The 20,536-nt window shown below is 42.0% G+C and overlaps 1 protein-coding gene across 2 annotated transcripts in view; it reads left to right on the top strand.

Annotated features, from left to right (window-relative positions):
• The window catches only part of LOC126399420 (inhibitor of nuclear factor kappa-B kinase subunit alpha-like), a 24,115-nt gene extending 5,596 nt beyond the window's left edge, over nucleotides 1–18,519 (top strand). For both annotated transcript variants that reach the window (XM_050059353.1, XM_050059354.1), the window contains exons 5-22: nucleotides 1,314–1,383; nucleotides 1,478–1,566; nucleotides 1,653–1,742; nucleotides 1,880–2,004; nucleotides 4,394–4,501; nucleotides 4,693–4,828; nucleotides 5,268–5,462; nucleotides 6,034–6,136; nucleotides 6,379–6,502; nucleotides 8,123–8,274; nucleotides 8,360–8,421; nucleotides 8,531–8,640; nucleotides 10,768–10,817; nucleotides 10,939–11,044; nucleotides 11,192–11,339; nucleotides 13,172–13,308; nucleotides 13,966–14,065; nucleotides 15,427–18,519. In XM_050059353.1, the coding sequence (XP_049915310.1) occupies nucleotides 1,314–1,383; nucleotides 1,478–1,566; nucleotides 1,653–1,742; nucleotides 1,880–2,004; nucleotides 4,394–4,501; nucleotides 4,693–4,828; nucleotides 5,268–5,462; nucleotides 6,034–6,136; nucleotides 6,379–6,502; nucleotides 8,123–8,274; nucleotides 8,360–8,421; nucleotides 8,531–8,640; nucleotides 10,768–10,817; nucleotides 10,939–11,044; nucleotides 11,192–11,339; nucleotides 13,172–13,308; nucleotides 13,966–14,065; nucleotides 15,427–15,492 (1,971 nt within the window). In that variant the 3' untranslated portion in view covers nucleotides 15,493–18,519. The remainder of the gene's footprint in view (nucleotides 1–1,313; nucleotides 1,384–1,477; nucleotides 1,567–1,652; nucleotides 1,743–1,879; nucleotides 2,005–4,393; nucleotides 4,502–4,692; nucleotides 4,829–5,267; nucleotides 5,463–6,033; nucleotides 6,137–6,378; nucleotides 6,503–8,122; nucleotides 8,275–8,359; nucleotides 8,422–8,530; nucleotides 8,641–10,767; nucleotides 10,818–10,938; nucleotides 11,045–11,191; nucleotides 11,340–13,171; nucleotides 13,309–13,965; nucleotides 14,066–15,426) is intronic.
• The last annotated feature ends 2,017 nt before the right edge of the window (nucleotides 18,520–20,536 follow it).

Raw genomic sequence — 20,536 nt, 5'->3', positions numbered from 1 at the left:
GAGAGAATCACTGAAGGACTGACCAGCCACGGCTTCCCTCCCACGTCACTGTTTACGTCACACGCTGAGCTACACGTTTTGTTACTTGCTCACGCCCCCCATTGCCCCGAAAAAGGCACATTCTGTATAAACAAAAGTATGTAGGCGGCATTTTGCTGCACTCCCCGATTTTGTTTTTATACTGCCAATGCTGAAAAAACACTGATTGGGCTTTCCTGCAGATTTGCACAACTCCTATCTAAAAAGGGCTAATGACTTAATGACCCTGAGACGCCTTCCAGAGGGCAACAGTTTAAACAGGTGATGTTCAGGGTGGGATGGGTCTTAAAGAAGAGGCAGTGAGTTCTTAGTTGTGAATGTGGTCAGGTAGGGGAGCAGGCAGCCGTTGATCTGTTGGGCTGTGGAAGTGACCCTCTTAAGAGGGGAGAGATCAGTGATGAATGACAGGAGCTGTGACAGAAATTCCTAAGAAGCGTGCAGGAAGAATTAAGGTTAAAAATTACCTGCGGGGAAGATGGAGCAAGCTCACCTACATATGTCATAATAACACCCTGACTGTGTTTGTGTATTTACTGTACCTGCTGGAGGGGAAGACAAGAGTTCGGCACTCCAGCCTGGACAGGCAGCATTTATACATTTTAACCAGTTTTAATGCACAATCAGTCGTCTGACAACAGGAACAGAAAATAAATGTAAATTAAACAAGTAAACTGTGAGTTTTGGTTTTATTAAAACAAAGTAGAGGAGAGCAGGAGGAGGCAGAGCGGAGGGTTGGCCAGCTGAGAGTCAGAGAGGGAACAGGGTTACTGCACATCTGTCTTCTCTCTAGATGCTGGTTGTGATGCACAGTTTTGTAGTTTACTCACAGAAAAAGGATGAAGAAGAAGACATACCTGTTTTTATTATTTAGGGTGTTTCAGTGTGGATTGATGTTGATTTCAGATTTACCTGGCTCAGTGTGGTCTTTGTCTTAAACACTCTTTCATCACTTACAAGGGATCCCTCCTCAGTTGCTCTTCCTGAGGTTTCTACCGTTTTTTTCCCCGTTAAAGGGGTTTTTTTGGGGAGTTTTTCCTTATCCGCTGCGAGGGCCATAAGGACAGAGGGATGTCGTATGCTGTAAAGCCCTGTGAGGCAAATTGTGATTTGTGATATTGGGCTTTATAAATAAAATTGATTGATGATTGATTGACAACACTCCGTCATAAAAGACACTCACTGTCATATCATGTATGTGTGAGACTGGGTTTTCTTTCTCTGCAATTTAAAATCAATTCACTGCAGATGTGAGAGAGTTTCCTCATGTGTTACAGATGCTGAGCAAACCTGAAAACTGCTGCGGTTTGAAAGAGAGCGAAGTGCTTTCGTTACTCAATGATGTCGGTACGTCCAGTGTCTCTCTGTGGACAGCTGTTCATTCAGACGTGTCTTTTTTTAGAGCCTCGTCATTCAGTTTAATCACTGTGTTCTGCTGCAGGATCTGGTATCCAGTATCTGCACGAAAACAAGATCATACACAGAGACCTTAAACCTGAAAACATAGTGCTGCAAGATATCAACGGGAAGGTAAACTGACTCTTGATGGGTTGATGTTCTGTTTGAGCTCATGTCTTAAAGAAACGATTTGACATTGACTTACTCTTCCTCTGCAGCTGGTTCACAAAATCATTGACCTGGGCTATGCTAAAGACCTGGACCAGGGCAGTCTGTGTACCTCCTTTGTTGGCACGCTTCAGTACCTGGTGAGCAAACACTTAATTCTCTATCCCCAGAAGCTTCTAGTGTTATGTATTCTGTGACTCATATTGAAATCCTGTTATCTTCTTCCTGCCAGACAACGTAGCTGTTGATCAAATGTATGATGCACTTTTCTCTGCAGGCCCCTGAACTGTTTGAAAATAAGCCATACACTGTTACTGTGGACTACTGGAGCTTTGGCACCATGGTGTTTGAATGCAGTTGTGGTTTCCGTCCGTTCCTGCACAACCTTCAACCCGTGCAGTGGTGAGTTGATCTGATAAGCAAATATTTATGACATTTATTAAACTAGGTAAAGAAAAATGTATCAGAGACTTGAGGCAGCTCACAAATCACAGAAAGGTTACCTTGATTCAGCTCGTCAGTCTGCAGCAGAGGTTGAGTCAAAGGAAAGACCTGAGGCAAAGACACTAAGTGACATGAAAGGCACAGGTGCATGCTGGTGTTCTGGGAACAACCAGACGCTTGTTGTTGTAGTTTTGTCTCTGATTTGGCCGCTGACCAACAGTCAACAGTCAACAGCAGCAGAGGGTGTGACACTCAGCACATGTTGACAATTTAATTACTCTAAAACCCTCAGTGCCCGATTCCACAATGTGTCAAAAGTCGTACTCCTTCTCTGAGTCATAACTCAATCAAATATGAACACAAAGACATAATGCACATATTTTAGATTCAGTGTGTTTTAAGCCCAGTTCAGACCAAAGATTTGTGAGGAGACGAGTTGAAGCAATGCACCCTTCTGCAACGTTAAAAAAACCTGCCGGTTCACACCAGTGCAACCAGATAAGCAGTAGTGATGAAACGGCAGGAAACATAAACAAGTTTCAGATTCATAATAAATACGCCACAATGATATAAATAACCAGCACCAATTAATCAGGACAGAGGTTTGATTCTGAGCTGAGGGTGAATTCTCGCTGTGTAATATTTGAATGTAAAGACAAAACCTGATGTCCAAAGAAATGATTGATGTGCATAAATTCAGTAACTTAAGACAGTCCTGAGTAACAAACTAATATCCAGCAGGATTTAGACTGTGACAGACGGTAAATCTCCGCTAATGAATGCGCTTCGATACAAGCTTTGACACGGACTGAATGAATGAGGAAATGAAACAGCGTGTAAGAGGGAGGAGACAGAGAAAAACTCAGGGTTTATTGAAGAAAACCTGTCAGCGAGCAGGTTATGTTCACAGAGTCTGTTACCATGGTGACTGACTCAGAGTTTCAGTTACCTCTCTTTCTGGAACGGACAACTCAGAGTTTCCCTCATCTCAGGGTTAACTTACTCTGAGTTTTCACATAACCCGCTTTCTGGAATACCCCCCCTGGTCTACCTCCATTGTGTACCAGCTGTAAACCTGTTGTTGTGACCACCACAGAAGCCCCGCCTCTCAAATCACCCGATTGCACAATGGGAAAAAAAAGAGATGACGTGGGACATTTTTCTGCTCTGAGTCGAGGAGTTCAGAGCGCTCCAGCAAAACACGCCATGCATCCAGAGAGCAGAAATGCGAGGCGCGACGCAAAAACTGCGAGCAAAAAGCTTCATTGTCATTAAAAACAATTACAAAAAGACACCTCCAGCTGCTAAAACACTTCTTCCATAAATTCAAATACACCGTTTTCCCTGCCTATCAAAGATAATGGCGGGCCGCCTTGGTTAAAGCGTGTGTGTGTACATGGGGGCCTTCAGATGTAGCATCTTTTGTGCACACAAACCCATTATGCACAGCTCCACGGACCTGCTTCTCCCTCTGGTGTTGTGTCAGATCCCGGTTCCCCCTCGGGCTGTGTCTCTCCTACTGTTTCCCACGGAGCTCTGCCCCGTTTGAAAGGCGAAGGAAGCCCGTGTGTGGAAAGACATCGCTTCTGAGATGTAGAATGTGTATCACAGAAGAGAAACACACATTTCAGGACCGCTGACTTGTGTCATCAGAACAGACATGTCCTGTGAGGGGGGACAATACCTGACAGTAATATTCTCAGCTGTCAGGATGTGCCTGCTGTAAAGGATAAATAAAATCATAGAAGGCTGAAAATCACAGGACATGTCTGTTCTGATGATACAAGTCAGCAGTGTAAAGCTCAAGCATGTGGGGGCCTCCTTTCATATTTAATAGAGGAGCAGATCTAAAGTACAGCTGTCAAGATGCCCCCCGCCACAGGCCTTTGCCTCCTTGGTCTCAGGGAAAACCCTGAAATAAGAGTGTTTAGATAGATAAGATATGAAGTAATAAACCCAAGCTATGCAACACAATTAAGAAAACTGAGGTAAGCCTGAAAATAAAGCAGGCCAGCAGGTTGAGCCAAATCACAGAAAGTATCATAAAAAAACTAGCTTACCTCCAAACAAAACAGAGGACAGCCACGCCTACACCTGGTGTGTTTGACAGGGATCATTGCTGCATGGAAAATGAAGTGTTTTACTAAAAGCCCTTATTTATGTTCAGTGTCAATGGTGGCTGGAATAACTGACGCCAACACTTACATTTTGAAGTTTTTGAAATTTGAAACTTTTATTTTCCATCAAACTACTGCTCTGCTTTTGTGCTTCACATAGAAAATAAACAGGAATCATGTTAAGATGTAAAACTCTCCATCATCTCCATCTTGTGTCTTGTGATCCACAGGGCCAGCAAAGTGAGGAATAAAGGTCCAAAAGACATCATGGCTGTAGAGGAACTGAACGGAGAAGTCAGGTTCTCCACACACCTCCCCTACCCCAACAATCTCAGCAGGTCGGTGTCCTGTGACTGCTAAAAATATCCTGTTTCAAACACTGTTCATCCTGCAGTGAGAGTGAGAGTTCATTGTTGTCCATTAGTCACTCAAATGAAAGTGAAAACAGAGCAGAGCGACAGGCTGCGTGTTCACAGTGTTTGGTGCCAGTTTCTCTCCTTGAACACACATTTTAATTGCTGTTATTTAGGACACTGTTGGAGCCGATGGAGGCTCTGCTGCAGCTGATGTTAAAGTGGGATCCTGTCCAGAGAGGAGGGAAAGTCAACGTCGACACTAAGAGGCCCATGTGCTTTGAAGTGCTGGAGCAGATACTGAGTATGAAGGTGAGTTAGTGCCAGAGTTTTATCTCAACATTCAGCCTTCATCAGTGCTTTGAGCCAGTCGTATCTGGGTCAACCAGCATTTACATATTTCTCTATTAACTGATAGCCTTCATTTCCAAAATGTTGATGACTGTGGTGTCATCAGCAGGGCGGGGTTTGGTTTGAATTCACTCACTATCTAATCAGAGAATGAGTAAACAAGATTAGGAATCTGAACATTTAAATGCCAGCTTTCACTGCCTGCCAGTTTTTTAAAATTTGGTGTTATGAACAAATAACGACACGTAACATGTTTGTGCACTCACAAAAAGAAGAATAAAAAAGACAACATCTCTGCTTCTGCTGCATCAGTTGGATCCTTTTAAACGTCAGTGACATTTCAGTAAACGATGACGAGCACTTTCTGTACTGAACAGTTTTCCTCCTCTTGTCTCTCCAGGTCGTCCACATCCTGAACATGACCACAGCTCAGGTCCACTCCTTCCAGCTGACGCCGGAGGAAAGCCTCCACAGTCTGCAGAAGCGCATCGAGGCCGAGACCAAGATTGAAGTGGTGAACCAGGAGCTGCTGCAGGAGACGGGAGTGTCACTGGATCCCAGGAAGCCCGCTGCACAGTGTGTCCTAGATGGAGTGGTAAGCTGACACTCATGCAGCTTTTTACTGCGAGAAAAAACAACTGAAATCACGACTGACTGCTGTAATTCACTTCTAAACCCCTCAAGAGATTGTTTTATATTGAACACTTCAAGGTCCAGAGGTTTTATTGTCGTCCCATAACATGGTACATAGGACATAAAGGAACCAAACTAGTTTCTTAGGTCTAAGCTAAAAAAAAAACAGGTAGCAGCGTTGATTGATTATCAAAGTCTGTGTGAGCAGCATTCAGTGAGGCATAGCCAGTCTACAGCCTGCAGGTCACGCTGCACATAGGAAGAACATTTCAGTCAGGTTATTTTTCACTTGGATGCCACGTTCAAAGTTACTTCAATCACCTTTCTTCATCATTCTGATGCTCCGTTTGAACTTCAGCAGCTCGTCTTCACCATGTCTACATGACTAAATGTTAATGAGTTGCTGACACCTGATTGGCTGATTAGATATTTGCATTAATGTTCGCAGTTGAACAGGTGTACCTAATAAAGTGGCCAGAGAGTGTATTTGCAGGCCGTGTCAGTGGTGATATTCTTTCTTCTCCCCTGTGCAGAGAGGGTGGGACAGCTACATTGTCTACCTGTTTGACAAGAGCATCACCAAGTACCTTGGTCCCCTCAGTGCCAGACAGCTGCCTGATAAAGTCAACACTATTGGTGAGTCTGTTTAAACATATGCCTGCTGGTGATGAGACTGTTCGATGCACCTTGATGCATCAGTTTGATATATTTAACACTCGTTCTTCCTGTCTCTCTCTATTAACTTGTCGGGTGTAAAGTTATTGTACGAACACCATTCTGTGTGATGCATGAAGCCACTGAGTGGCAGTGTTGTGTTTCCTTACTCTGTCTTAACACCACAGAGTTCATCTCTCATGGGTCTTGTTTTAACTCTGCAGTGCAAGAAGCCAAGACACAGCTGCCCCTGGTGGTGCTAAAGAAGGTTTGGGGTGAAGCAGTGAGCTACATCTGTGGGCTGAAGGACGACTACAGCAGACTTTTCCAAGGACAGAGAGCTGCTATGTGAGTCACAGGAAAGATTTCTGTCATCTGTTACTGTATTACCACAAAACATGAGGTGCATTCAGCTGACGAAAGAATCAGGAAGTCAGCAGTTTGTGTTTCTCCCAACTTAAATCTCTGTTTTAATGTTGCTTACTTTTTTGGTTGCTGTTGAATGTTTGTTAATAATCTACATGTCAGTTGTGTGTTAATGACCGTAGGCCCCTTTTTATTTTACATCACGCTCATCTAATCCATGTAAGGTTAGGTTTCCCATGGTCATGGAAAACCTAAAAAAATCATTGATGGTTTTGGAAAGTCATGGAGTATGTTGTGTTTAATTTTTACAGTAGCGTCCCGTCTTCCAGGCACTGTTGATAACAGCAAATTTATATTTGAAACCATCGACGTCTGCGTGGCTCTAACATGTGTCTGTGTGAAGCTTGTTTACCGTCACGTACCTTTCTTAATTTTCCCCCTGCGTCCCCTCTCTGCCTCATCATGTATGTCACAAGCCGGACTTGTGTTTGAATCTGATTTGTTTGAAAAAAAACACAGGGCATGAAAAAACCATATCCTTGAAAAGTCATGGGAAAGTTTTGAAATTTTGTCCATGAAAACATGTGGGAACTCTCTGAAGCACTGAGCTCTCTGTTCCTCCTCACACTTGGGCCTTTTCAACTCTCACTTTTGGCCGTGCTGAGTAAAGAGGCGCCGAGCTTAGCCAGAGATGGCCCTTCTCCAGAGTAGGTCCAAAAACCCGGCCGCACGCACTCAAATGAGTAGCCGTGACGTCTTGCCGACTGCAGCCAATCCCCGACAACCTCACTTCTTCCCCTTCAAACAAGCTGTGTGAGTGTTGCAGACTCTGCTCACCTGTGTCTGCAGCAGACCAGAGAGACAGGTGTCTTTAAAAGTCTGTGTGTTCAGCTCTCAGTACGTCTGTAGCTTCTAACTAAATCTCTTTTGGTTTGGATTGGTTTAGTTTCTCTCCTGCGTCCTGTTCTTACTTTACATATCTGCTTTATTTTACTGTTTCATGTTCACTATCAGCCGTATGACAAAACAGCGGGGGACTTTTATTGTGAAGAATCAACAGGAAATGAATTGTGTTATAACTGAATTAGCAGAACTTTGTCAGCGGCTTCTCTTCAATAAAGACAAGTCTTATAATACAGCCACAGTGAGAAGTTGATGAAGAGCTGCAGACAACAGGCTCTTACTGCACCTCTGCAAACAGCTCACCTCCAGCAGGTAAACTTGTGTTACCTGCCCTGCTGTGGGGAACTTCAGCCCGCTGCTTTAAAATAGCATCACTTAAGACAAGCCATCATTAGTTAAAGACATACTGTCAAGCCTGTAGCCCTGCTGTAATGGAAATGCGAATCCCTGCTGTGCTGTGCTGACGGCCCAAGCCAAACCAAGCCATGACTGTGGCATTAACGGCGTCCTGGTCACTGCTGACTCGTTCTGTTAGCTTGGGGAGGGGGAGAACAGCTCACCAGCTGCTTCAGGTGCTTCACACCTGGTAGTTTTGCAGCCAGCCACACAATTTGATTTGACCCATGCTTCTGCTCCAGTGGTTCTTTTTCGTCCTTCAAACCTTTCTAACCCTTAACTGTTTTCTTCCTCCTCGTCCAGGCTGAGTCTCCTGCGCTACAACACCAACCTGACCAGGTGTAAGAACAGCATGTTTGGCTTCTCTCAGCAGCTGAAGGCCAAGCTGGACTTCTTCAAAAGCAGCATCCAGTACGACCTGGAGAAATACAGCGATCAGATGCACATCGGCATATGTGAGTGTTTGATTGGATCTGATACTTGACCCTCAAATGGAAAATATTTCAATAGCACTAAGTTTATTTTGATGTTTGTTTAAAGCCTCAGAAAAGATGCTGAAAGCCTGGCAGGAGAACGAGGAGAGAGCTGCTGCGTTTGCACAGGTGATGCACTTTTACAAAACAAAATATTGAAGTTAAAAGCATTTAAAAGGCCCGGCGTGTTTCTCAGTACCAACCCTTATGGTGGTGTGATTCATGGTTTGTCCTGCAGGTGGCAGAGGTGAGCCATCTGGATGATGAGATCATGGCTCTGCACTCAGAGATAGTTGAACTTCAGAGGAGCCCGTACGCTCGACGCCAAGGAGACAAGATGGAGCAGCTGTGAGTGTTCATGTGCTCTGATGATAACCGTAGTGTTTCTCTCATGGTGCGCTGGGTTGAAAGACAGAAGTGATGATATGATGCTTTCTGAGCCCGAAGGTTCTTCTTGTGTTGGTGTGTGTACATGCTGTACATGATAATGTGCACAGATGGTTTGGTCTGCCCAGAGGATGATGATGTCAGTCAGGTCAAAACGTAGGACAAAGTTGAATCACACACTTCTAGAGACTGTATATCATGAGACATATTTCCAGTCAGTCAGTCTTTCTGACATTTGTTTCAGCACCATCGTATACTGCATAGAGAAGTGGTCAATAAATTTTATTTTCTTATTTATATAAACCTTTATTTAATACTCCTGTTGAGACTGAGATCTCATTTTCATGAGAGACGTGAGTGCATAAATAATGACATAAAACAACCAATTTAAAAAGAACACTAAAGCACTATGTATAATAGAATAAAATCATGTGTCAATTAAATCAAGTTAAAAACAGTCACAGCTACTTCACTCACACACACGCACACACACACACACACACACAAGCTCGCTCTCATTTATTTCCTAGTCCCCGCTCCCTTCCTCCGTCTTCACAAAGTCATTGCAGCTATCCCTCTTTCCCTCACACTGCCCCCTACACTTGGTAGTTCTGCCTCTGTATGCAAACATTTACACAGTCATTGTGTCACTTACCATCTGGAGGTGTGTTACATATTCATCCCGCTGTCACCAGCCGTCTGAGTGTGGTTGGTTAAACAGGGGCACAACCTCTTGCTCTGTTGAATAGGCTGTTCTCAGGCGTTATCATGATCATGTGACCCGGCTGCATTATTACGTTTCTTGTTTGTAAAGTTAACTATCGTTGTAAATAACTTGTGATGGTTAAAGGAGAACATTTGTGAAAATACAGAATATTATGTTCTGTATATCTTTTGAGTTAGGAAAGCTGCAAATGGTGTTTAAAATCAATCTTTCTGAAATCAGTGTTAGTTCAAGGAACCTGCTGTACTGTACTGACCAGGCCTCCGAACATGTGTTACAGCCAATAAGTGAGGTCAAATATGACAGACTGACAGAAAGTTGCTTCCACAATCTTCTTTCTACCAGACAAAGGAAAACAGGACTTATTAAAACAAAAATTTAAAAGAATTTTACTCCAGTGAAGCACTTGGTGACCTTGCTTTGTGAGAGGTGCTTTACTAAATAAAAAAATACTAACTTACTATAATGTACATTAACAACAACAACATCGTTTTTTTAATGTTTAAAACGGGTACAATCTTGTCTTTAATCGTAGAGCTGTGTGCAGCCAGTGATTCGTTCAGTCCCTCACCTTGCTGTCTTTTTCTCGCCCTCTGTTTATGAGACCAAAAATGACACAAAAATTAACAGCTGTGAGATTATTCACTGGGACACCACATACTCATGGACTACCACAGTGAATGCAGCAACTTATTTCCACCTCAGCGATTACATTATATTGATTCTGGCATGAAAACGATTAAAAAATCGTAAAAAGAAACTTAAGTGAAACAACTTTTTTTCCCGCCCTCATGTCCTCTATCCTCAGGGTGGCTGTGGCTCAGAGATAGAGCAACTGGCTTGGTGCACCAACCACACATCTGGCTTCAGACCACTTGTGTCACAGGTTTTTGACCCTACACATGTGTCAATAAGACTTTACACTTTGCAGGAAGCAACAGAGAAACTATAAACTCTAATAGACGTTTCCTAAACAGCTCCATTCAGCTTCCATGGGAGTAAAAGTCTTTAATTGTGTTGATGCACGTCCTGCAGGCCTTCATGGGCAGTTTACACACGTCACTCTGCTGTCTTATAATGTTTTCTTTAGTAAGTTCTCAGAATCTGCTGAAAGGAAAACACTCTAGCTGCTTTAGAAGAAGTGGCTGGTGTCACTTGGTGCCGTGGGGCGAGCAGGCAGGACAGGATGAATGTCTGGCAGCACTTTGAACACGCTGCCTCGTACAGTAATCTGCTGTTTGAAAGACCACAAATGAACTGCTGTTAGCTTGTATTTGCTTTAGAGTGTTACAGTTATATATATTTGGGCCTCTGGCAGAGCCTCAGAGTTCAGTCTTGTAAATATTTAAATCATTTTATTACAGAGAAGAAAAAGCCATTGAGCTCTACAAGCAAATGAAGATGAAATGCAAAAGTAAGAAACATCTGATTCTGATTAATTTATCTGCTTATTTTCCGTAAATAATGAAAATGATGAGTATGTTTTTTTTAAACTCAATGTGGATTTATTTGTTCATGTGCTGTTTATCTGTCAGTACCTGAGCCAGATGTGAGCAGTGACAGCTCTGAGATGGTGAAGGCCATCATTCAGACTGTCCAGAACCAAGACAAGGTCCTCAAAGACCTGTACACACACCTCAGGTAAGAGTCCAACACTCTTTCTCTTTTTGTCTTATTAGTATCTGTTATTAATAATGTGTTCTCCAGTATGAAAGCACACACACATGGTAGACCAACAATACGAACACTGTGCGTTAACGTCTGCCCCGTCTCCTCTCGTCCTGACAGTAAGATCCTGATCAGCAAACAGAAGATCATTGACTTGTTTCCACGTATTGAGAAAACCCTGGAGAGCATCAAGGACGCAGACAACACCGTGATGCAGATGCAGATCAAGAGACAAAGAGAGTTCTGGCATTTACTGAAGATCGCCTGTGTAAGTGACTCTGCATCACACTCCATACTAGGAAAGAAACTACAGTAAAAAACCTGACAAGATAAAGAGTGCAGAGAGCGCCAGTCTGTGCGTGTCAACGGTCAGATATCACATTTTTCAGGGTCTGTTTGCTCTTTACTGAGGGTGCTAATACTCTGAGTAATCCAGTGTAATTGAATAAAACTATGTTGCACAGTCTGCAGGCTGTGATAAATGATTAGTTTCATTATGGGCTGTTCTGTGGATTATTCTCTTAATCAACTGATTAATCTTTGGTCTACAAATTGCCATAAAACAATAAAACGGCTTTCCCAGTTTCTTTGTTCTGACCAACAGTTGAAGGCCTTGTCTATATGTGTACAGATCTTTTTAAAACAGATATTTTCCTCTACATTTTCTCCTCTCGTCCACACAGAAACTAAAACAGAGAATTTTGAGGACGCCCTCTAAAGCCTAGTTCAAACCAGTGATACGTGACGAGATGAAACCGTTTTAGGACATTGCAGAGTAAAGTTGCAGCCGTAGTCTGCTACTGCAGATTTTGTGAAAACCGTACAAGTTATCAAAATGCCCATTAAGCTCAATAAAGTCTCGTGAACCGTTTAAAGTTTAAATAATTTTTCTGTGTCAAAGTATGGCGGTTTGGTTTAGCCCTAAAGAGGAGTGACTACGGCTCTGTTCACATCAAATTCTCAACAATCTCTCATCACTTTTACTAAAATTATTGCAGTTTTTTGCAATTTTTGTAAAAACGGTTTGATGAGTGTCTGAGAGAAGTCACAGTGCACTACTCCTGATCCTTCTGCATGTTTTTATGTTTTTTCCCAATGTGTTGGCAACACTGCGAGATGATTAGAGAACTAAGTTTTATGGAAGAAGAATAAGAATTGAGCTGGATGAATAATGTCTAGTCTTGTGTTGCACAGCAGGCCCCCAAATGACTGCTTTACATTTAAACCTAGTATTGCTGCAACACTTCACGGACAAACAGAGACATCTGCTGAGCCCAGTGTCGTTGGGTCCAACTCAGCGTCTGCAGTTTGAAGTTCGCCAGCAATGATGACTATGGATCAGGTCTGGTTGAACCAGCAGATGGTGGGACAACTTCAGGAGCTGAATTATTGTAGATGAGGATTGGAAGGAAAACTTGTGCATGCCCAGAGCATCATGTGTATCTTTGAGTGAGCTCCTTTGTCCTGATATCGAAGGAGAATCAGTGGTGATGAGATCTCCAGTAGGCGTTTTAAAAAGGTAACATTAGCCTGTAAACGTCACCTCCTTTGTGACGAGGGGAGACTGTTATAGACGGCTAACACCGGCGAGCGTTTGGAGTCGTCTCTGTGTTCTAGTGTGGACGGACATATTTTGTAAGACAAAGGTTGTGTGGTCAGATTTTTCTTTCTAAAATGGAGGGGTGAAATGTCTGTTTTCAAAAATCTGTACACATGTAGCCAGGGCCCAAACCCCACAAGATTCAGTTTGTTATCACAGCAGACAAAGTAAAACAGGAATGTGCTGAGTGGAGCTAGAAGTTGTTGATAATTGCAGTTATTGCTTGAATCCAGTTATCAGAATAGTTGCTGGTGAATTTTCTGCCAGTCAGCTATTTATCTAAGCTCCACACTGTCCGTCTTGTGTCTGTCTCTGCAGTTTGTAAGTCAGCTGTGGTACTTTCTGTTCTGCTACCTCCTCCTCCTCAGACTTGGCTCCTCTAACTGACCACAAACACAGACAGCGGGAGGATCAGCTGCCTGCATTCCTTCTTGTAGGAGTAAGATGCCTTGTTTATTATTCCTGCATATCTCAGTATGATCTCCCTCTGTCTCCTCCAGGCTCAGAACTCGTCACGAAACTCGATAGCAGCCAGTCCCGAGTCGTCCAACCTGCTGCAGGTTTCTCAGTGGTCGCAATCAGCGCAGCCTGTCAGCTCCCCACATCCCCTGACCTCCCTGCCTGGGCCAAATGACAGGTGACTGATCCATTGGTTGATTCATTCAGAGCAATCATGTGACTCATGGTCACTCTGACAACGCTTGTGTGGAAAGTTTTAACCCCATTTTGACCTCTTTCATGTTTAACTGTGTGAAATAACCACAAAATGATCTGATCTCAGTGTAAAAGGAGAAAACAAAATAATTCAGTGTACAAATATTAAGTCAAATATAGTGGAAGCACCTTTAGGCAGAACTAACAACCACTGAGTCCGTGGATACGTTTGTGTCAGGATGTCAGTCTGAGATGTGTGTTGATCAGTGTGAAAAGAAAACCTTAATCACGTCCATTCAAAGTCTGTTTTTTATTTTTTGTTCATAAAACACGAAGAGTTGAATATTGTATATTATTATTATTATTATCATTACCTTTTGAATTTTTTTACAAAGCAAACGAAACAGAACTTGTCACTTGTTTGATGTCGTCTGTATGTTGTATAATGTGTTCATGCTGTTATTCAGGGTTTTGTAGGTCAGTGCGTTTTCTCCCCTGTGGCGTTCCTTTGTAGCCGGTACAATAGAAAACACGCTGTACATGTGATGGAGATGCTGTGTGATGAACTCGTAGCTAACAGGCCTCTGTACTGTGTGTGTGCGTGCGTGCGTGTGTGTGTGTGTGTGCGTGTTTCCTTCAGTGACGCCGCACCACGTCTGCTGCAGGAGAACCAGAAGTACCTCAGTCAGCTGACCAGCCTGATGCAGGAGGCTGCTGATGAACAGGCCAAAAGCATCGTGGTGAGTTCACTTGTTTTTACTTGTCCTGGACGTTTCTAATACGACGTTGTTCTTGCGCTCTCACTTTGGATATGAGGGCAAAGAAAGACAAACAGTTTCTCAGAAATCTGTCAGCGTCATTCTAGTAAAATAATTTCTAAAGGTAAAATACATTTGCATCAAACACAGTGAAACACAGACAGGTCTTTTAGCTAAATGGACAGAAATGCATAACACAACTATCTCGTCCCAGCCTGATACCAGTGCTCTTTTTCACAGAGTTTTAATTTTATAACTCATCTTTGAGTCACGTGACACCATGACTGAATTGACTGACCGCAGAAACAGAGTTTTTGTAATGCTACGTTCAGTCACATCCCATCTTTGGTAATATCAGTGAGTTGGTGGTGTTTAACAGTGAAATCATTGCAAAGTATGATTTTGATAATTTGACAGTATGTTTTCGAAATGTCTGCACATTTTTAAATGACTAAAAATAACGGCTAAAATCAGAGATGATCAAAATCAGCATTAATTATACAGTTAATATCACGAGCTAGGAAGCAGAAAAGTTCAGTTTCAGCTGTCAAAGACTGGTGAAGTAATGTGCACCACATAGCTTCCTCAAAGATGAGAGTGCTTGGTGGGGAAAAAAAATCTAAAAAAATACTGCATATATCTGTAGTCTATAATATAGAAGCCAAAAACAGCCGTGCTTGCTTTTTTTTTAAAATGCTGTTATGTTGAGATAAGAAAACTTGTTCCTGGTCATAACACGTTAATTTGTGTTGATTCTCGAGAAAACAAAAGGCAGATTTCTCGGGATACCAAGTTAATTTGTTAACTAACATTAACTTGTGTCTCAAGATCACAGGATAATTACGGAGACCTCGATAATGAGTCTCTGGTTCATTTGATCACCTGATTTCAGCCTCAGAGATCACTGTCATCTCCATGATATGATATTTTCAGCTTAAATCAGTTAGAGTTGTCAAAATGGCATCTGTGCAGGCTCCTGACCTCTGATAAACACAAGTAATGAGAGGAAACATCTTGAAATGAAGCTTGTTTTCTTGATGATGAAAGTATTTCACTCCTGATCTCAAAATAGCAGCATAAAGAATAATAACTGGAGGCCATTTTCAGCTTCTGTACTAAAAAGAAATCTGCATCTTGTGTACAACAATTTGTTTTTTACTAAGAAGTAGCCTTCAGGAATATAAAACGTGTTTTCACACATACGCTGCAGTTCATTCTAGGAGGTTACTTCAGTTTGATAGACGATAAATGTTTTTGGTTTACAGTCAAATATTTAAAGATATTTTTGTTTCATTCTGATTTATCATCAACTCTTAACATCATGGTGGTTTTCCTCTTTCAAGGACCAAGACTGGAGCTGGACGAAATACGAAACTTTAACCACAAAATTAAAAAAGAGAAATGCGTAAGGGTTTTGTTGCGTCTTTCCATCCCTGCCTGTGCTCCGAGTAACACTAAAGACTGTGAGCTGCTAACACGAGCAGAGTGGCGTCAGAGAAACTTTGTACAGTTGTACATGGACTCGGGATATTCTCTTTAAAAAAATGTCCTCGAAGACGGAGTTCACACATGCTCAGTGGTGTCCGTCAACTCCCGTCGTCTCACATGGTGGAACGTTTGATGAATATTCTTGTTTTTATATGAGAAAACGATGAAGCTGTGTAACTCTACTTTTCTTTTTCCTTTTGCAGCACAATAAACATCATAATTCATTTTTACTGTCAATAGCAGAATTGAGCAAACTGTAGCACCATATCTGAGGTGGATTTATCATATGAAAGAGCGTTGGACACAAACATGGCAACGAGTTCAGCTGTGTGACATACAAGGGAAACACAGGAAGTGGGTGGGGAGGGGGGGTCAAAGAGGAAATTACAATCAAGCAAACAGCACTTTGATACTCCCATGTGTCCCCTCTGTAAAGAGATGGGACGTGTCCAGGCTGCCAGACACTGTCGCAGGATTCACATATTTACAAACACAGTTTAACATTTAACGTCACTCATAATCAGTTTGATATATTTTACTATTCACAGTCGGGGGTAACAGAGTCTCTGTACATGTTTTTGTTTTTTAAATAAAGTGTTATGTAACATAGGCAGGAGTGTTTTGTCATGATAATGAGACAGACGTGGCTGGCCATCATGTTTATACCTTGTCTATAATGTACATCCGTCTTTTTAATTGTCTGCAAGATACAAAGGGTTTTATTGTCTCATTTATGTGCACATATTGATTCACTGGATGGTTCATGCTGCGTTCATGTCACACAGAGCTGGAACGATTTCATCCAAGTTTAATGCAGATTTGAAACACATTGCAGAAAATCAGCTCAAGAAAATGCAAATTATTAAGAGCTGAACAGCTGGTGGAGCTAATTCTCCAGGTGGGTGCTATTAAACAACCACAGAAGAAGAGCATGTACCTTCCTGTGTTAATGTGAGGAAGGTCACAGCCTCCTCATCGCTCCACACGTATCTGATGCTTTCAGCTCTTCAGTTTAAGTCACACGCCTCATGTATGTCATGATTCATTTGTTGAGTCTTCCTCCATTACTCTTTGTCACATTTTGCTTTATTGAAACACCAATTTTCCCCTCAGCAAAGCAAAAAAAAAAAAAAAAAGGATTTTCAGTGTTTCGACTCAGGTTCGTTTGTGTAAATTTAAAAAAGCAAATAAAAAGAGTTCGACAGAAACAAACTTAATCAGTCACTTCGTGATCAAAAGAAAATGAAAATCAAACATGAACAGGATTTGCTGCTTTCTCTCATGTGACAGTAAACTGTGATGCCACGTTCACACAGGATGGGGAAGCACAGCAAAGCCTATCTTTCCTGCAAGCTGCGAGTGACTGACAAGAAAACACACTGATTATCTGTTATTAACTGTGGAAAGGAAATATTATATATGATGAGATTGAAATTATAGAACATGCATCCCATGCTTACTAATTCCATATATTTGTCAGTTCTTCATACACTCACACACAAACAAACGCACTGCAGAGAAATGTGCTTCTGCTGACAGGCAGCTGCATGACCACTTAACATATCGGCCTGCGTCCGCCTCCTGTGTGAACCAGGCGACAACCTCCAACCATGAAGCCAGAAGTGCCAAAAACTGCAGTTCTTCTAAAGGCCACTAGAGGCTCAGTCCCCACGTTACAGCAGAGATAAACATGTTTACAACCCGGTACAGAAACAGTTTTGGTCTCTGTAGCTAATTTCAACATTCATGACAACTGTACGGAGGTTTTTTTTATATATATATTTATATAACTGACCTGTTAACATTTTATTAAAGCTTTAAGTTAACGACAGGCTGTCTGCTTATGTTGCCCTCGGCCTCACCGTCAGATCCACGCCTCGCTCCTCCTCAGCACCAGCCTGTCGCCCAGTTTTGGTCACTTCTGGGTCCTTAACAAACAAGATGGTGACGGCCACAATGACGAACTAGAGGCTTCAGATCAGCAGTCCACAAACTAATGTGTGACGTCACGGAGGCTATGTCCATTATTTTTACAGTCTGTGGTGTGAACATGGCGTAAGAACACTGCTCTGACCAAACAAGCAGTTTTTATACGTCATCTTGGCTCTGAGAAATTGTAACGAGCACATTTGACTGAAAAAATAATAAATTCATTAATCAAGGAAATAATTAGCACATTATTTAATTAGTCATTCAGCTGTCTTCAGTGATCTGATGTAGTAGTAAGTGGGATTGTAACTCACCAATAGAACAAAATAAATAAATGCCCAAGGTGATATATTCAGATAACATTTATCCAACCATCAGACCAAAACACAAAGATATTCAACTTACATTTATATAAAACAAAGAAAAGCAGTAAATCATCATGTTTGAGAAGCTGGAAACTGAAAATAATAAATATTTTTTGCTTAAAAACCCTGAAACAATCAATCAGTTAACAAAACTGTCGTTGAGGAATCAACTAATCGATTAATCAACCGATCCTTTCAGCTCTCGTCACAAACACGGGACTCTTTCTGAGTTCTGTCGTCTATCTATGACATGAACGTGGCTTTATTCATGGAGGTGTGACACCATCTGGTTTCTGTAGAACATCGTAGCACAGTCGGCGTCTTGGACCATCGATCCATAGTGAAATCAATGTGAACGATTGGAAACAGGATTTGAAATAGTTGAATGTACTGCAGTGAGCAGGGAGCTTTGGCCAGAGAGGAGTGAACCTTCTGAGTTGTATTTATGAAGTTGAAGTGCAATGGAAAAAGATTTTCTTTTTTTTTTTTTTTTTGTATTTAAGTAACTTGATTTGTGTCTTCGTTTCTTTCCATGTAAGTATTTTGTTTCCATCTGATGTTTTAAATTTGTCTCTGAATGTTTAATTTCTAGAAATGTCATTGTATAAAGATCAAATGTTCGCCTGGTAATAAAATAAAATGACTTTGGCATGACGCTGCTGTCACTTCACTGTTTGTCACCTGAGCCCAGCTGGTCATAAATGAGTTCATACCTTCATCACGCTTCATCCATTATGGAGTCACATTTTTATTTAGTCCTGTTCTAGGTTTATGGATCAATTCACCGAAAAGCTTCTCTTTGTGTTTAGTGCTAATTAAAAAATGTTAGAATGCTAACATGCTAAACTAAGATGGTGAAGAAGCTGAACGTTACACCTGCCAAATGTTAGCATGCTAATATTAGCCTTTACTGCAAAGCAGTGCTGCGGCAAAGTAAGTCAGCAAGAGTCTGTTCTCCAGTGTAAGAGTCGTATTCTTATAGTGTCCTTTAGTAATCAAACTCCTCGATACTTCTAAACCCTTATCAATAACTGTTCCTGGTTCTTGTAACTTCCCACGACATCCACGTTTAACTTCACACGTAGTATTCAGGCGACGTCCAGTGTTGGACACTACGATGTTGAGGCCTCGAGTGAACTCACAAGAATCACCTGCAAATTTGTCTGTTTGTGGTTTAAAACTCATCAGTGACTTTGTTGAGTGAAGGATTTTGATGGCACTTGGCATGAAGTCTGAGCTCAAGAGGTCAAAGTGGTTAAACAGAGGACGGGAGCGATCTGCCCAGATCCTCCTTTTCCTCCTCGTCCTTTCTGTAAAGAGTTGGGTCAAGAGATCTGTGGCTCGCCAACTACTTTTCTTGCCATTGTCACGATCTCAGAAAGGATATTCTTGCATGCACAGTTCAGATGATCGCACCAGGCAGAGAGGTGAAAAGTTAAAACACTCTCAACCACAGTTTTGTACACAAATTCTAAAATGCGCTGACTAACACTGAAGCCACAGAGTTCCCACAGATATGAAACCCTTGGATAAGTCATGACACTGGAGAAACTGTTTTCCAGGCCTGGAGATGGTTTGGAACTGACAGAATGGTTTGGTTATTGTTTGAAATGTGTTTCTAAAAATTCCACATTGGTCTAACATGACGAGAAACACATTCCTAGTATTACTAATTTAAAAACTAGTGCTGTGCTACATGATCATAGAAATGCTACTGGTGTCATGTGATACACAGACCAGACCGGCATTGTGTCATCGCCAAAGCCACGCACCCTTTTAGGGGGACAGAAACATATAATGCTATCACGTAAGAAGAGAGACAGGAAAAAGGCTTTCACACTGAGATCTGAGGCTCATAAGATCCTGAATATTCACCGGTAGTGTGGCAAATCTCTACATGATGCTGGGGACAGTTTCTCCCGATGGATAGCTAACGTTAGCTTGAGTTGGAGGCTGCTGCTAAAACCTTACAGTGGTTCAGTACAGCAGCATCACATCATCGTCTCCAACTTAATATCCACCTGTAGATCAAACTGTTGGCTGTTATTCACACTCAGCCTAATAATACCTGGTGATTAAACCAGCAGGACACGGTTAGCTCATTGTTCTACCTTGACTCGGGAGACTGAGGGGCCATGATCAACCTCCATTTAAAGGGAACTCTCAGGTTCTGGCAAGGTCGCAAAATAATTAGTAGACATGTCGATAAAACAATGTTTGTTTAAGAAGCAACAAATGCATACAAACTTGTCATAGTTATCATAATTGACCTATGGCTAAGCCATGCCCCCCTCCACTCACTCGGACAAACTATCAACATTCAGTGAGCGGCGCTATGGCAGGTGTCACAGTACACGGCATTTCACAGGAGGCAACTGATGATTTTTGGAGACATACTGATCAGATCAATCAATCAATTCAAACAATTTTATTTATAAAGCCCAATATCACAAATCACAATTTGCCTCACAGGGCTTTACAGCATACGGTCCCTCTGTCCTTATGACCCTCACAGCTGATCAGGAAAAACTCCCCAAAAAAACCCTTTAACGGGGAAAAAAAAACGGTAGAAACCTCAGGAAGAGCAACTGAGGAGGGATCCCTCTTCCAGGACGGACAGATGTGCAATAGATGTCGTACAGAACAGATCAGCATAATAAATTAACAGTAA

This window comes from Epinephelus moara, chromosome 13, assembly GCF_006386435.1.
Source record: "Epinephelus moara isolate mb chromosome 13, YSFRI_EMoa_1.0, whole genome shotgun sequence".
Taxonomy (NCBI): domain Eukaryota; kingdom Metazoa; phylum Chordata; class Actinopteri; order Perciformes; family Serranidae; genus Epinephelus; species Epinephelus moara.
This window is presented reverse-complemented; position numbering and strand designations above follow the sequence as displayed.